Here is a 12,397-nt window from a genome sequence, read left to right as displayed (position 1 = left end):
GGCAGCTCAAGTTACGGTCACCACACCACTCAACCACAGCAAAGCTGTTCTGACTCCACATCACAAGGCACCGCACCAGGGACAAAGATCACACGGACATTTCAATTTATCTGAGGTCAGGAGGGAGTCACCTGTGGCAACGAAACTGGCAGAAGAGTCTAAATCAACTCAATTTGCTAAATCTATTACGGATTCCCACCAAGACAAGAAGGGACTTCACAAGGTCACTGTATGCTGGCATCCCAGAGAAATCAAGTAAACTGCGAGCTCAGCAAAAGAAAAAAGTACGCTATGATATTACACTTTCTTTCACTTGACAAGTGGGAAACTCTGAGGAAAGAAGGAGGAAATTACTTGATTCAAAGTTTGTAATTGAACATAATCACTGATTATGGTCAGCGGGATTCCCCCCCTCCCCGTCCAGAGGAACAAGTTGAGGTGGTAGGAAAGGAAAAAGAAGACGGCAGTGAAGAAAATGAGTTATTTGCCTGTGTTAGGGGCCTGCTTGTTTTTTACCTATCTCTCTGCTAAGATACAAAACAGATCTTCAAATGTCCACACGTGGCAGGCACACCAAAGAGTTACAGCTACGTTTTAGTTGTTTGTACTTGTCTGAAATAATTAAAAAAGTTTTCACTTTCAAAGGCAGCACACACACAAGCAAGTGGAAGGGTTAAGACAGAGCTGTCTCTGCCAACTTGCACAGTAACGCGTATAATCGTGCTGAGCCGTAGATCAGCTTTCTGACACATAAATCAACACAGTGACTCATGTGAACGTGCAACTCCATAAAGGAAGCTCAGGTCAAAAAAAGAAAGAATTTACTCACCTTAAGGCTTGTACAAGATTGAGATCAGCGAACTCATGGAGTTCAACAAAAGCCTGAAGAACTTTAATATTAAATTCATCTCTATGAAAGACAAAAACAGAAATAGAAAATTACAATTCTGAACTTTAAAGACTTGTTAGTTATCTCTATTTGCTTCCAAGAATAAAGCAAGGAAATAAACAGTCATATTGATCAAATCAAGTAATCAGAAATAGTTCACACGTTTATTTGAGAGGTATTTTAATACTGAATACTAGTATTTTGCCCTTTTTTGCCGGTAGGTTAGCAAGAGCCAGTACACTTGAACTGATTTTAGCACTGCTTATACAAATGACCTGAAAACAGCCAGGCCTTCTTTGCTTCACATTTACTGTTACCGCACCTGCCTTGATATGGGATGGTACCTGACAAATCTATCCATTAAAAGCCTTTTGCAGAAATAGTGTCATGACCTCTTAAAAAAATGGTTAATGTAGGATTAATTTCTTTAGCCACACAACACATGAAAGCCAAACTATCCCATGTGTGAGACCGATGGAGGGGCTCCGGGGGCACCAGGCATCCAGCCAGGGCCAGGCCACCCAGCTGAGGAACACCAAACTGTTCGGATGCAGACAGAATTTAGTCTACACCGTCACTGCGCTCACACGCCAGAAGCATGAAAGGTTTATAATGCGCAGGGTGTGCTCTAAATACATCACCGAGACAGAATGTTGCACATCAGCCTCCACCGGAAAACAGAAAGGTGTGCACCCAGCAGGAAGGATCCGCTGCGCTGCTGACTAACCGCGCGGTCAGACTAACCGCCGACACCCACCAGCAAGGCCGTAAAACGAACTGCTCGTTCATCAGGATGTCCCCACATTGTTTACAGAAAAACACACCAACTCTGTCAGGCAAAACAAAGCAATTCTCACAAAATTTAGTAAAGCATAACTCAACTACATGACTACTTGTCAGGGCAGTGAAATAAAGTGGCGTAAGAGTGTAATAAAAGAGAGCGCTCAATAGGGTACTTTGTTACTCTAAGCCCAATATTGATTTTGCTTCTATGTACATAAAGCAGCAGTGATTCAGAACAAATATTAGCCTTATAGCTAATTTTTGGTCTTCTAGGTTTTAATATAGGCTGGATTAATAGCGATACTTGTGCTGAGTACAGCTCCAAAGACACAAGCCAAATATCATGAAAGGTCTAGGAAGCCACTTAAAAAAAAAAAATAAAGTAAGTGAAGTCTTACTCACATATAAAGAAATCTTAAATCTTTTCCAGAATGTAATTAATCCCTTATTTATTGTACGTTTTTAGGTATCATCTCGTTCCATTTTACCTTTCACTTTTTTTCAGTTTGCTGAGTGCTTTAACACTTACAAAAGTCAATAATTTAAAATATATCTCTTTATGGCAGAATGTTTTTTCATTCTGCCCGCTATCCCAGTCTTGTCTTCAGCTCTATGTAGGTTGAATGCAGAAGTAATTCATGATGGGCCCCTGAGCGGGAGTGGCAAAGTAAAAGAGAATGTCCTGAGACTGCTGATGCCTTGACAAAAGACAGCACACAGCTCAATAAAAACTCGTCCATAACATGCACTGCCATTTGCACAGCACAAATCACGCAGTAGCCTGTTCCTGAGGTAATCACACAAGCAAAACTAGCAGCTTAAGACCACCTCAATTGTCACATTTTATTTTATCCCAGGGTTTTCATTTTACCCCGGGGACCTAAAAGCCTAATACATTGTTTTCAGATGAAGATGAATAAAAATTATCAGAATTCCAGGAAATTAATGTTGCAGTTCAAGGAGTATGATGAACCAATTCCCCGTTCCAGACCCGACTACCTTGAAACGTCCATACACATTCCTGAAAATCAGATTGTCATCTCTTTACCTCCACCCCTCCTTACTAATGCACGTAAGTGGAAAAAAAAAAAGACAGACAGAAATACCATTTGCCTTCCCATTACCATATTAATTACACCATTCACAGAAATGAAGAAATATGCAAAAAAAACACCCCACAATTAAAGTAGACTGATTGGATACATTAAATAAAAGTTCCTTTTAAAGCAAAAAATAATTTTAAGTCTCGTTTTTACTTCAACTGCTCCTTAAAACGGATAGGTTGCTTTTGCATTTTGGCAAAATAGGAGCAGTATGTTAATTTTTTTTAACTTCTCCTAAGATTTTACTATCCGGTTGATAGATTTATACAAAATTCCCTGATCAAATTTGCTGTTGAGTATAACCACTACTTGTCTGTGTTTAAGTCTTGAAAAATTCAGAAGATCTAACCGAATTGCGTATTTATCTGTATGCATACTCAGTACTAAGAAGGGCTGCCCTCTATTTTCAGCTTAGACCACAGTGCTGCCCAGCAGTATCCTGCCAGGGATGCAAAAGAACGAGCAGTAAGTTTTTTAGCTTTAAATGTGAACCCAAAAATAGCCACACGAATATTACTGATGACTCCAGTGGGCCTGCAAATATTGGTAAGACCTTTTTGCACGAGTGCAGGGGTTCTGGGAACAGGGCTAGAAAAACTGGAAGTATTTCAGAAGACAATATCAAGGTAGAACGCAGCTCTCAAAAATGAACACAGACTCCTTTATACAAGCTTTGTTACAGTTTCGCAATTATGGACATTAATATATAAGTGATTTTATAATACTGATTGCCCAAATATTCAAGACAAACAACATAATGCTGTTGTATAAAAAAAATATGTTGAAATGTCTACATAAACTGTACAGCAACTTCCTAGCAAAGACCTATTTTCAAAATAGACATATTATAGTGAAAACTTTCATTAAACCTATTGATGTCAGGAGGAAATTGCTGAGCACAAACTAAGCTGTTGATGCTGTGAACAGATTATGGGATCTGCCGGAACATATCGCTACAGGAGTATATACTAAATGAGTCAACTTTTAAACCTCCGTAACCGGCATCTGGACCAGCACGTGTGCGGGCACGTAGAGACACATACTTCAACCCGCTCTTCGCTTCTGCCTCGTTCTGCTGCCTTTTTCAAAATCAATTCCTAGGTTGCACAGCAATGGAAGTGATTTGCATTTCAATTGTGTTTTGCAATAGTATGCATAAATAAGCGTGTTGCATGTTTATTGTACGAGGATCGATAAAGATACGGTGTGGCCGCCCTTACTAATAGTAAGTCTGTGTGCAGGGAAGAAGACAACACTAAAACCTGCTTACAACTATTGTCCCAGGAACTACCCATTTTAATAAGCAATTTCTTTACTATCCAGTTATTAGTGACTGTAAATCACTCCTGGTCCGGGCACAGTATCAAGAGTTACCGGAACTGATGCAATACAACTCTCAGGCATTCCAAAATCTTATGGTATTAAATTCTGCACTATGGCCAAATGTAAAGGTATTTTCTCAAAATAGTACATTACAACAAAATAAGTATCATTCCACAATGTACCCATTTAAAAAGAACAACAAGCTAACAGAAAAAAAACCTTATCACAATACCGCAGTAGTTTTACTTCCTGCTGTAGCGTCTACAGATGTCAGCGGCAAAGCAGCGCTCTCGTGCAGCCTGTGAAGGGGAAGGGAACTACCAAACCCCCAAGTGGGCTTTGTAAACTCAAGAAAACAAAGTTTCAGTACTTTTATTTTACCTTTCACCGAGGTAATCTCCAATTACCGTTTTATTTAATCCTTCTCCTTTATAAAGGAACTGTGCAATGTCTTCTGCAGTGTTCTGCAGGAGGTCATTTTCTATCAGAAACTGTATTCCCTAGGAAAAACAATTCCAGAGGAAAAGGAATGTTATGTTTTCTTCCACAAGCATTTATGTAAATACCGGTCATAACATCTGATATTAATATACTGACAGAGAGAAATACATAGCACATCAAAAATTACATTAGCCTACAGACCTATTTTTTTTTTTTCAATAAAATGGTAAACAAATGTTTTTCAGTTAGATAAGCAATATTTAGTACCAGTTCGAAGATTAAGATGAGAACATATTTTTAAGGCTAGAAGTACTAAGTGGCAATTTGAATCCCTCAACAACAGAAATATCAAATATTAATTGAATAATGATTCCACGTTGCTCTTTGGAGTTAATGTGAGAGTTGGCCTGTTCCCAATATTGCATAATTGTCTGCAGAGACATAATCTGTAAAATCATATAATGAAGAGGTACATAGGAATAACTTAATTACCACCATGACACAAAATAACGCATCTGTTATATCTACAAACTGCAACCCAACACATCAAGCCATGACTTGCAGCAGAAGTCGCGGATGAAGCTACTGAAGCCTGTTCACAGGAGGCTGCGCCGACACCGGGGTTATCGGCGACTTCTGGCCGTGCTGGCACTGAACTATTCACAGAGCCGTAAATGGGACTATTCACAGAGGACTGTCCACGAGCCAGCCACGCTTCTACCACGGCGCTTCCATCAAAGCCAGCAGAGTCTTACCCCCTCCCTCAGCGGGCGCTCGGGCAAGCCCTGGGCTGCTCCGTCTGCAGAAATTACTGGCCCTACAGCTGGCCCACCCCGGGGATGCCCAGAGAGCTCCCTGCGAGCTGGTGAAGAGAGGAGACTACGAGTTACAGAAGGAATACGCAGAGGGTGGCGGGGACATCCCTCCAGCACTCAGCAGGCCATGGAGAGCGTGCTCCTTTCCCCCCACAGTCCCCAACAAGGGCGCTGCTGCTCCTGCTGGTTCCGCAGAGCTGTTAGCAGCACGCCAGCGAAACGCAGCAACGGCAGCCCTACGGAACCTTTGCGCCCTGGATTCCAAACATGCGCAGAAGAGCTTAATAAATTATTCCAAATATTTATTTCCTGCTAGAATAGTTCATAATTTCAGAAATAGTAGAAGTTTTTCAATTTTTGCAAATAGAATATAGTCCTTTTTTATTTCATTACACCTGGGGAAAATTCCATTATTTTTTGACATAGCACAGGAGGCCCTGCAGTAACATTCAAAAAAGTAATTATCCTTCCGTTTGGTTGATTCTGGGTTTTTATAATGAAATTATTACCTGCCTGACAAAAAAAAGTCAAATTTATGACCTAATTTAAGAAAGAAAATGAACTGTGATGTTATAAGGCTTGAAGCTCTTTTTTCTTAAAAAAAAAAAAAAATCTGGAATGCAATTCTCTCAAAACAATTTTATCATCATTTGAAAACTTAATTTCAATGACAGGCCGGTATTCTGACTCTGACAACTTAATATTTTTTATAAGTCATTTCAGAACACAGATGATTTCATTGCAAAGAATATATATCCATTTTACCTTGAAGGAGACATAGCTCAGCTTTCCTCAGCAACGATCCCTTCAAAGCTTATTTGGTAACTATTTGTACAAGAAATTAATCTGACTATGAAACACGATGTTTTTTCCCCACACCAAGTTACTCAAAAAGCTTTCTCAGCTCTGTCAACCAACAGAGAACCTTCCCCCAGCAAACATCAGGAACAGCAGTTGCAGATTCCTTTGTTCAACCCCTGGACCGCATTATTCACGCTCAGTGTAAACAGACTGTCCAGAACAGGTTATAAGAAGTTGTACAAGTTACTGAAAAGAATAACGGACATGACTAGAAGCACAGAAAACAAATTTCTATGTGTAGAAGCAGATACTTTAACATACTACAAAAATCAATTTAATTTTCCTTTCTCTGGATTTTTTTCCCCTGTTTTTTTCTTTTTTATTCTTAAGATGTTAAAGGACCAGAAGTCAAATAGACAGGAAAAGGAATTTGTCTGGGACAACAACTCCAGCGTCTGGAATAAATGGTAAAATAGGTCAGCCAAATCCCCATCAACTCCTACGCTATCTTGTGTCTTGATGCAAATCTTCTTTCTGCAGACTGCGGAGACTGGAGACAGCTGTACTCGTCTGACCTCCCCACACAAAATTCATGGCCAGAGAAATATTCAATATTGACTACAAATATTGCATAGATTTTATTTTTTTTTAAGTCAGTGCAATGAAATCTGCTTTTAATTTCAGAGCTTGTACAGTAACTTAATTACAAATTTTGCAGTTACTTTAACCCTGCCTCTGTCAGAGAGAATTCATTCTCCGGGCCCGACGCAGGCAGAACTGACTTCCAGAGCTGCAGCTCAAGCCGTGTGTCCCCGCACGGGGATTCTTGAAGCCATTTACAAACTTTACCCTTACAGCCCTTCCCACACCAGCTACCAGATCCAGACAGCGAAGTACGCGCTATTTATCGCGCCACATAACTGCACAAAACAGATATTCTGAATGGGGGTTTTCTGGGTGGGGGCAGGGAGATTGCTCTACAGATAGGTGGGTTACACGCGAGAAAATGTCAAGGACTTCAAACAAAAATGGTAAAAGAAAATTACCTCACTGTTTTCCTGCTAATATGAAAACATCAGAACTCTGTTATGTGGCTTTAAAGAATACTTGGAGGATTCAGCGCATGTATTCTTACCCTAGTTCTTTCTCATTCCTAACCCGGAGGCCACCTTCCCTCCCACTTGTGAACGAAAAGCATCCTTTTTGCAATGACCCCAAGTTAACTCTCACAAGATCAGAAGGACATATATTTTAGCTGCCTGTAATTCAAAGTAGCAGCTGCGAACAACAAGCTGGTCTAGCTTCAGAGCCGCCAGCTACTGCAGGCCACCACCAACTCATTATTAAGAAATTAGTACTGTAAGTCTGTTTGCCACGTTTAAATTATGGTGCACTAGCAATGCGGCCACAGCAGCTATTTATAGAAATAATTTCATCCAACAAGAACAGTAACAAAAAATAGTTAACGTTGGAATGAAAGCATCTGACATCACGCTGTGACTTTGCCACAGACTTCTAGGATAGAGCGCTGGAGGACAACAGCAAACTGTAAGGATATTGGGGGTATTCTGCCCTCAACAGAACCCAAGTCAGACAGTCACCAAAATGGAAATTAAAAATAGAAGACATGGTCAGTAACTCAAAAATGTTTTGTCTCTCAAAGTACTTGAGTGCTTCTGGTAAACTGAAAACAGCCTGAAGAACAGCAGCCGTCACTGAACTTGGAATATTACAGAAGAGCCAGCAAAACGTAACTAAATTCAATACAAGAAAATAAACACGTCAACAACTAACACAGAAAAACAGATGCTAAACAATTTCTAAAAAGACCTTAAAGAGGACTCTTCACAAATTCAAAATGAAATCCCAAGAACAAACAACAGAAGGCAGTAAAACAAAGCAAGAAAGATGTAAAATGAAAAGTAAAGGCTAAATGTCAAATATGCCAAAGCAGCTTTTTTAAATATACCAGGGGAGGTCTGTAAGAGCACGTAGAGGTCCCTGAATTTTCCAGAAAGTTACCAATTATTTAAGAAAAGCAGAGGCGCCACAGAGAAATGAACTACTTCTTGGCTAAATGCATGGGAGACTTCTTTAATGGGTAACCAAGTTTCTACCTGCAGGGGTTTGTGCAAGTCATATAGGTACACGTATACATCTATACAAACAGACAAATGTTCATACATGCCTTTTTCACAAACAGAAATTATATATGCAAATCTAAAAGTCTACATGGGAACAAATTAAAAAACAACATGTTAAAGGTATTTTCAAAGAAACAAAGATAGGAGGGCATAAAAAAATGGCCTCACTAATAACCAAACATTAAAATATTTTTAGAATTATATTTGGCATATCAACATAGAACACCTCTATCAGGTATAAATCATCTTTCTGCAAGCCAGCTCAATCAATACCTGGCATATTTGACTGCTGATAAATAACCTCCATTATCAAAAAAGGTTTGCTTAAGCGAAAAAAGCACACATGACTGTCAAACGACTAGATGACTGCTTCTAATTTAACCCTCTGCTCAGTGTGCTACAGGATGTACAAATAAGGCCTGTGAACTTATAGTAACAGAAATGTTTTCTTAAGAAAACACGACTGTATTTGTCATAGAGCATATTACAAGCAGGAACTTGATTCCTGACAAGTGGGGAAAAAAATAAAATTCTCTACCTTCTTAGGGTCCATGTTGAATTTCTTCCTTCCCATGGCTATTTGCTTATTTCTTTGTGTAGTTTTGCTACACACGGAGAAAAAGAAACAACAACAATCACTTACCAGTTGCTCTTTTACAAAAACAACAACTTCTGCGTGAGTTTCTTTTAATTTATATATTGGTTACTTTGTATTTTCTATTACAAAAACAAGACATTCATTTTACAAGGGGGAAATTACATTACTATTTTCAATTCTTTCAAGTGATTGCAGTCTCGTAGAACTATACCATTACCAATTGGACAGTCTAAAATATTACTTTCTATCCAACATACTCTCCATCCAAATGAATGACGCACCTGAACAGCATAAAGTCAGGCTTTACAGACTTTATAACAGACTGAATAAAGGTGATACAATATTTGTTTAGCGTGATAAAGCTATTTTCATTTGCTATTCCTGGGAGACCTGTTCCAAGGTCTCCCTGAATCACGTCCATATGTCAGCATTACTTACCTTTCTTCTACACTAGTCAGATTATCAATTTCTGTCATAACCTCAGCAATTTCAAATTTTAATCTCTGCCAAAAGAAGGAAGGACAGTATGTTAACCTACGTTAAAACACTTTTTGAAATCATGTATCATATTATTAATACAATCAATTAGGCTTTATTTTCTAATATTTGCTACTCACCTGAAGAAAAACGATGAATCTTATGGCTTCCTTAGATATTTAGCTTAAAGATTTTACTGCAACTGAACAACTGTCAAACACATGTCTCTGAACTCAGAGTGTGTGCTCACGTCAGAGCATCAGGACCAAATTGCCATTATGGATTTCAGCATAAGATTTCTTGACCCAGATTTCTCACTCACTCTGATCCTGTATGCAAACCTGCTGTTTAATGAGTTCTTGATTACACAAGTCAAGTGTGTACGTATTGCATCACATAAACACAGAAGATAGCATTTTTAAGAGCACACAAATGATGCATAAATCCTATTCGTTATCAGTAAGATTTAGCTTAAGCCATTTATATGCTTTTAAAAACGCTACCTGGAATTCATACCTAGGTATGCAGTTTACTGTAACTTTGTCTACTGAAGGAGTCTTCTAAGGACCTTTACAGATAAATCAATTACCTCAATGTCATCAATCAGTTCTTTTTTCCTGCGACGAATATTTAAAAGCTCTTCTCTTTCTTCTATGGAGAGGTCATCAGGCACTGAAATAGAGCAAAACATACAGTCTTTTAGCATTTGCAAACATATCTCATTGCAGAAAACTGAATAAACCTGATTAAGAAAAGTAAGTTCACATGAAACCTGACAGATTTTTTTTTTTAGCTGGGATCATTTTCAGAAAAAAACACCAAACAAACAAAAAACAAACCCCAAACCTAATTTATTGGAATTGTACTTCATAAAATCATAAGTAATTGAACGAATTACTATGGACAGAAACTATCTTTCAAAAGAAAGCTAGAGAAACAAAGGGAACTTGTTATCATATAATATGTGGTAGAATTTGGCAATTAAGCTGTAGAGCCAAATCTAAGTCTGATATCTTTCCAGTTGTTTCAGTAACAGACCAAAATTCTTCCTGCAAAAGAATTATGATTCACAAGACACCTGAACCATTCTATGATTCTGTGACTATCTTTCCGGGAAAAAAGCCAGAGAAAAGCCAAAGCTATATAGAACTCATTACCAAGGTGTGTATCCTGGTGTTGACATCAAACAACATCAGAATTTTAGCAGTCCTCCTTCACCTGGTTGCTTTGTAGAGCAGAGATGCAGGTTAAGTACAATACTAACATCCTTAACAGCAAATACTTGCCGTCAGTAGGACATACAAACACACAGTCGGAATCAGTTACTTAACGCAGCGTATCACAAACTTATGTTTTTGTACAACATCATTTAAGTGAGTCTGAAGCACTTAAGGCCATTTCAGGTGTCTCCGTGGCTATGCTACATCAAGTAAGAATGGCTTGGTAGCGCAGACGCACACGTGCTCCTGCAAGGGCCACGGCTGTCACTCTGCAGCCCCTTCCCTGGGGTCTGAGGTTACTCACACAAAACCTCTGCTTTTCTGGAGCAACTAGGTTTTCCCTAGCAAGAAACTTCTTTGGGCAGAGATCACTGTCATTCACTCGTACAGCACTAGACGTCAACCACAAATATTCACCTCATTTGCAACGGTCCTACGAAGACAGTTCTAACGCTACCCACTTTCTCCTAAACAGCTCCTTAATTAGACAGCAGCTTTTCCTTCCAGCTCAGTAAAACGGAACAACAAAAACAATCCTTAAGATATTGAAATGGTTCTGCCCCAACAGCAACACAAACCAAAAGCAGTCATTTGGGATGGCCAAAGCTGCTCCTTTGCGTCACAGACTGCAGCAACAGGATCACAAACAAAGGCTTTTAGCAGGAGATTTTTAAAGACGCATCTGAAACACACCCTCTGTTCAAATCTTAATAATTAAATATATTGATTATTTTCAACATCCAGTGGTTAAGCTCCTTCCTTTTTAGGATTCAAATCATAACATAAAATCCAAATGGCAACAGACCTTGTTAGACATGAAGTAATTATGGCAAATGATCTCATTTAACTACTCCAGATACAAACATGATTAAATTACTTTCAGTTTAGGAAATGACAGTCTTCTGCTGAACGAATACCAGACTTCAATATGTTTACCTGCTTTCTCCCTTCATCTCATCAGAAACCCACTCACTCCTAAAAATCCTTTGTATGCAAAGACCCATAAGGTTCTTTTCACATCAGACCTTACAAATACGTGTGCCTACATCACATCTGTCTTACACGTATACTCTAACATCTTAAATCATCAAAACTCAAGAGATTTTATGACTATACTATATACATACACACAGCACAAATATTCCAATTAGTTAACTGCGGACTGACAATAAAGAAAATTAAGACTGTTACTCAATGTTGATTATTAAAGAGGCAAACAGTGTATCATCACTCACTGTCTTCCCTAGGAAGTACACTCAAGTATCCTTAAAGCATTTTTGCAGTATTACATCAGTAGATGAAGTCAGATTAAAATTCTGCAATGCCAGTATTTGTAAGAGTTCTTAATTTTTAAATTTTTTGCCACGGCAGACATTTTGATAACTCTCATCTTTGTTGGCAACTGGAAATACTAATCAGAACGGAAACAGAAAATAATCTTTAAGCATTAAATATTTAGAATTCATGGATGGTGCTGGATTTTTCTTCAAGTTGAATGAAAAAAAAAAAAAAAAAAAACAACAAAAAAACAACACACCCTGGGTTAAGTGCTATCATAAACTCTTCCCAAAGCAGAAAGCCAGTACTGCAGTTTCTTCTCCCTTACGTTACCATGCAGTGAAAGGTCCTTGGGACAGGTCTGGAATATCTAGAACAAGGGAAATGGCTATTTGGAATCAACGCAGATTGTGACAGTTTTCTATGCTCAAGCAACCCACCAAAGAAAAGAAATGAGACAGCTCAATCCTTCTCCTACAGCACCCCAAGACTGTCTGCTGTGTTTTTTCCTTCCCTCTGATCACA

At 38.7% G+C, this 12,397-nt stretch overlaps 1 protein-coding gene across 5 annotated transcripts in view; it reads right to left on the bottom strand.

The window, feature by feature from the left end:
• The window catches only part of CYTH3 (cytohesin 3), a 51,877-nt gene that overhangs the window by 15,446 nt on the left and 24,034 nt on the right, over positions 1 to 12,397 (bottom strand). For 4 of the 5 annotated variants that reach the window (XM_054212678.1, XM_054212679.1, XM_054212681.1 and 1 more), the window contains exons 2-6: positions 9,964 to 10,046; positions 9,336 to 9,400; positions 8,838 to 8,904; positions 4,480 to 4,598; positions 830 to 910 (exon numbers count right to left, since the gene is read on the bottom strand). In XM_054212678.1, the coding sequence (XP_054068653.1) occupies positions 830 to 910; positions 4,480 to 4,598; positions 8,838 to 8,904; positions 9,336 to 9,400; positions 9,964 to 10,046 (415 nt within the window). Of the gene's footprint in view, positions 1 to 829; positions 911 to 4,479; positions 4,599 to 8,837; positions 8,905 to 9,335; positions 9,401 to 9,963; positions 10,096 to 12,397 lie in introns of those variants that run through there. The other variant, XM_054212677.1, reaches the window with a different exon arrangement.

This window comes from Rissa tridactyla, chromosome 8, assembly GCF_028500815.1.
Source record: "Rissa tridactyla isolate bRisTri1 chromosome 8, bRisTri1.patW.cur.20221130, whole genome shotgun sequence".
Classification (NCBI taxonomy): Eukaryota; Metazoa; Chordata; class Aves; order Charadriiformes; family Laridae; genus Rissa; species Rissa tridactyla.
The sequence above is the reverse complement of the archived record's forward strand: the minus strand, read 5'-3'. Positions and strand labels throughout refer to the sequence as shown.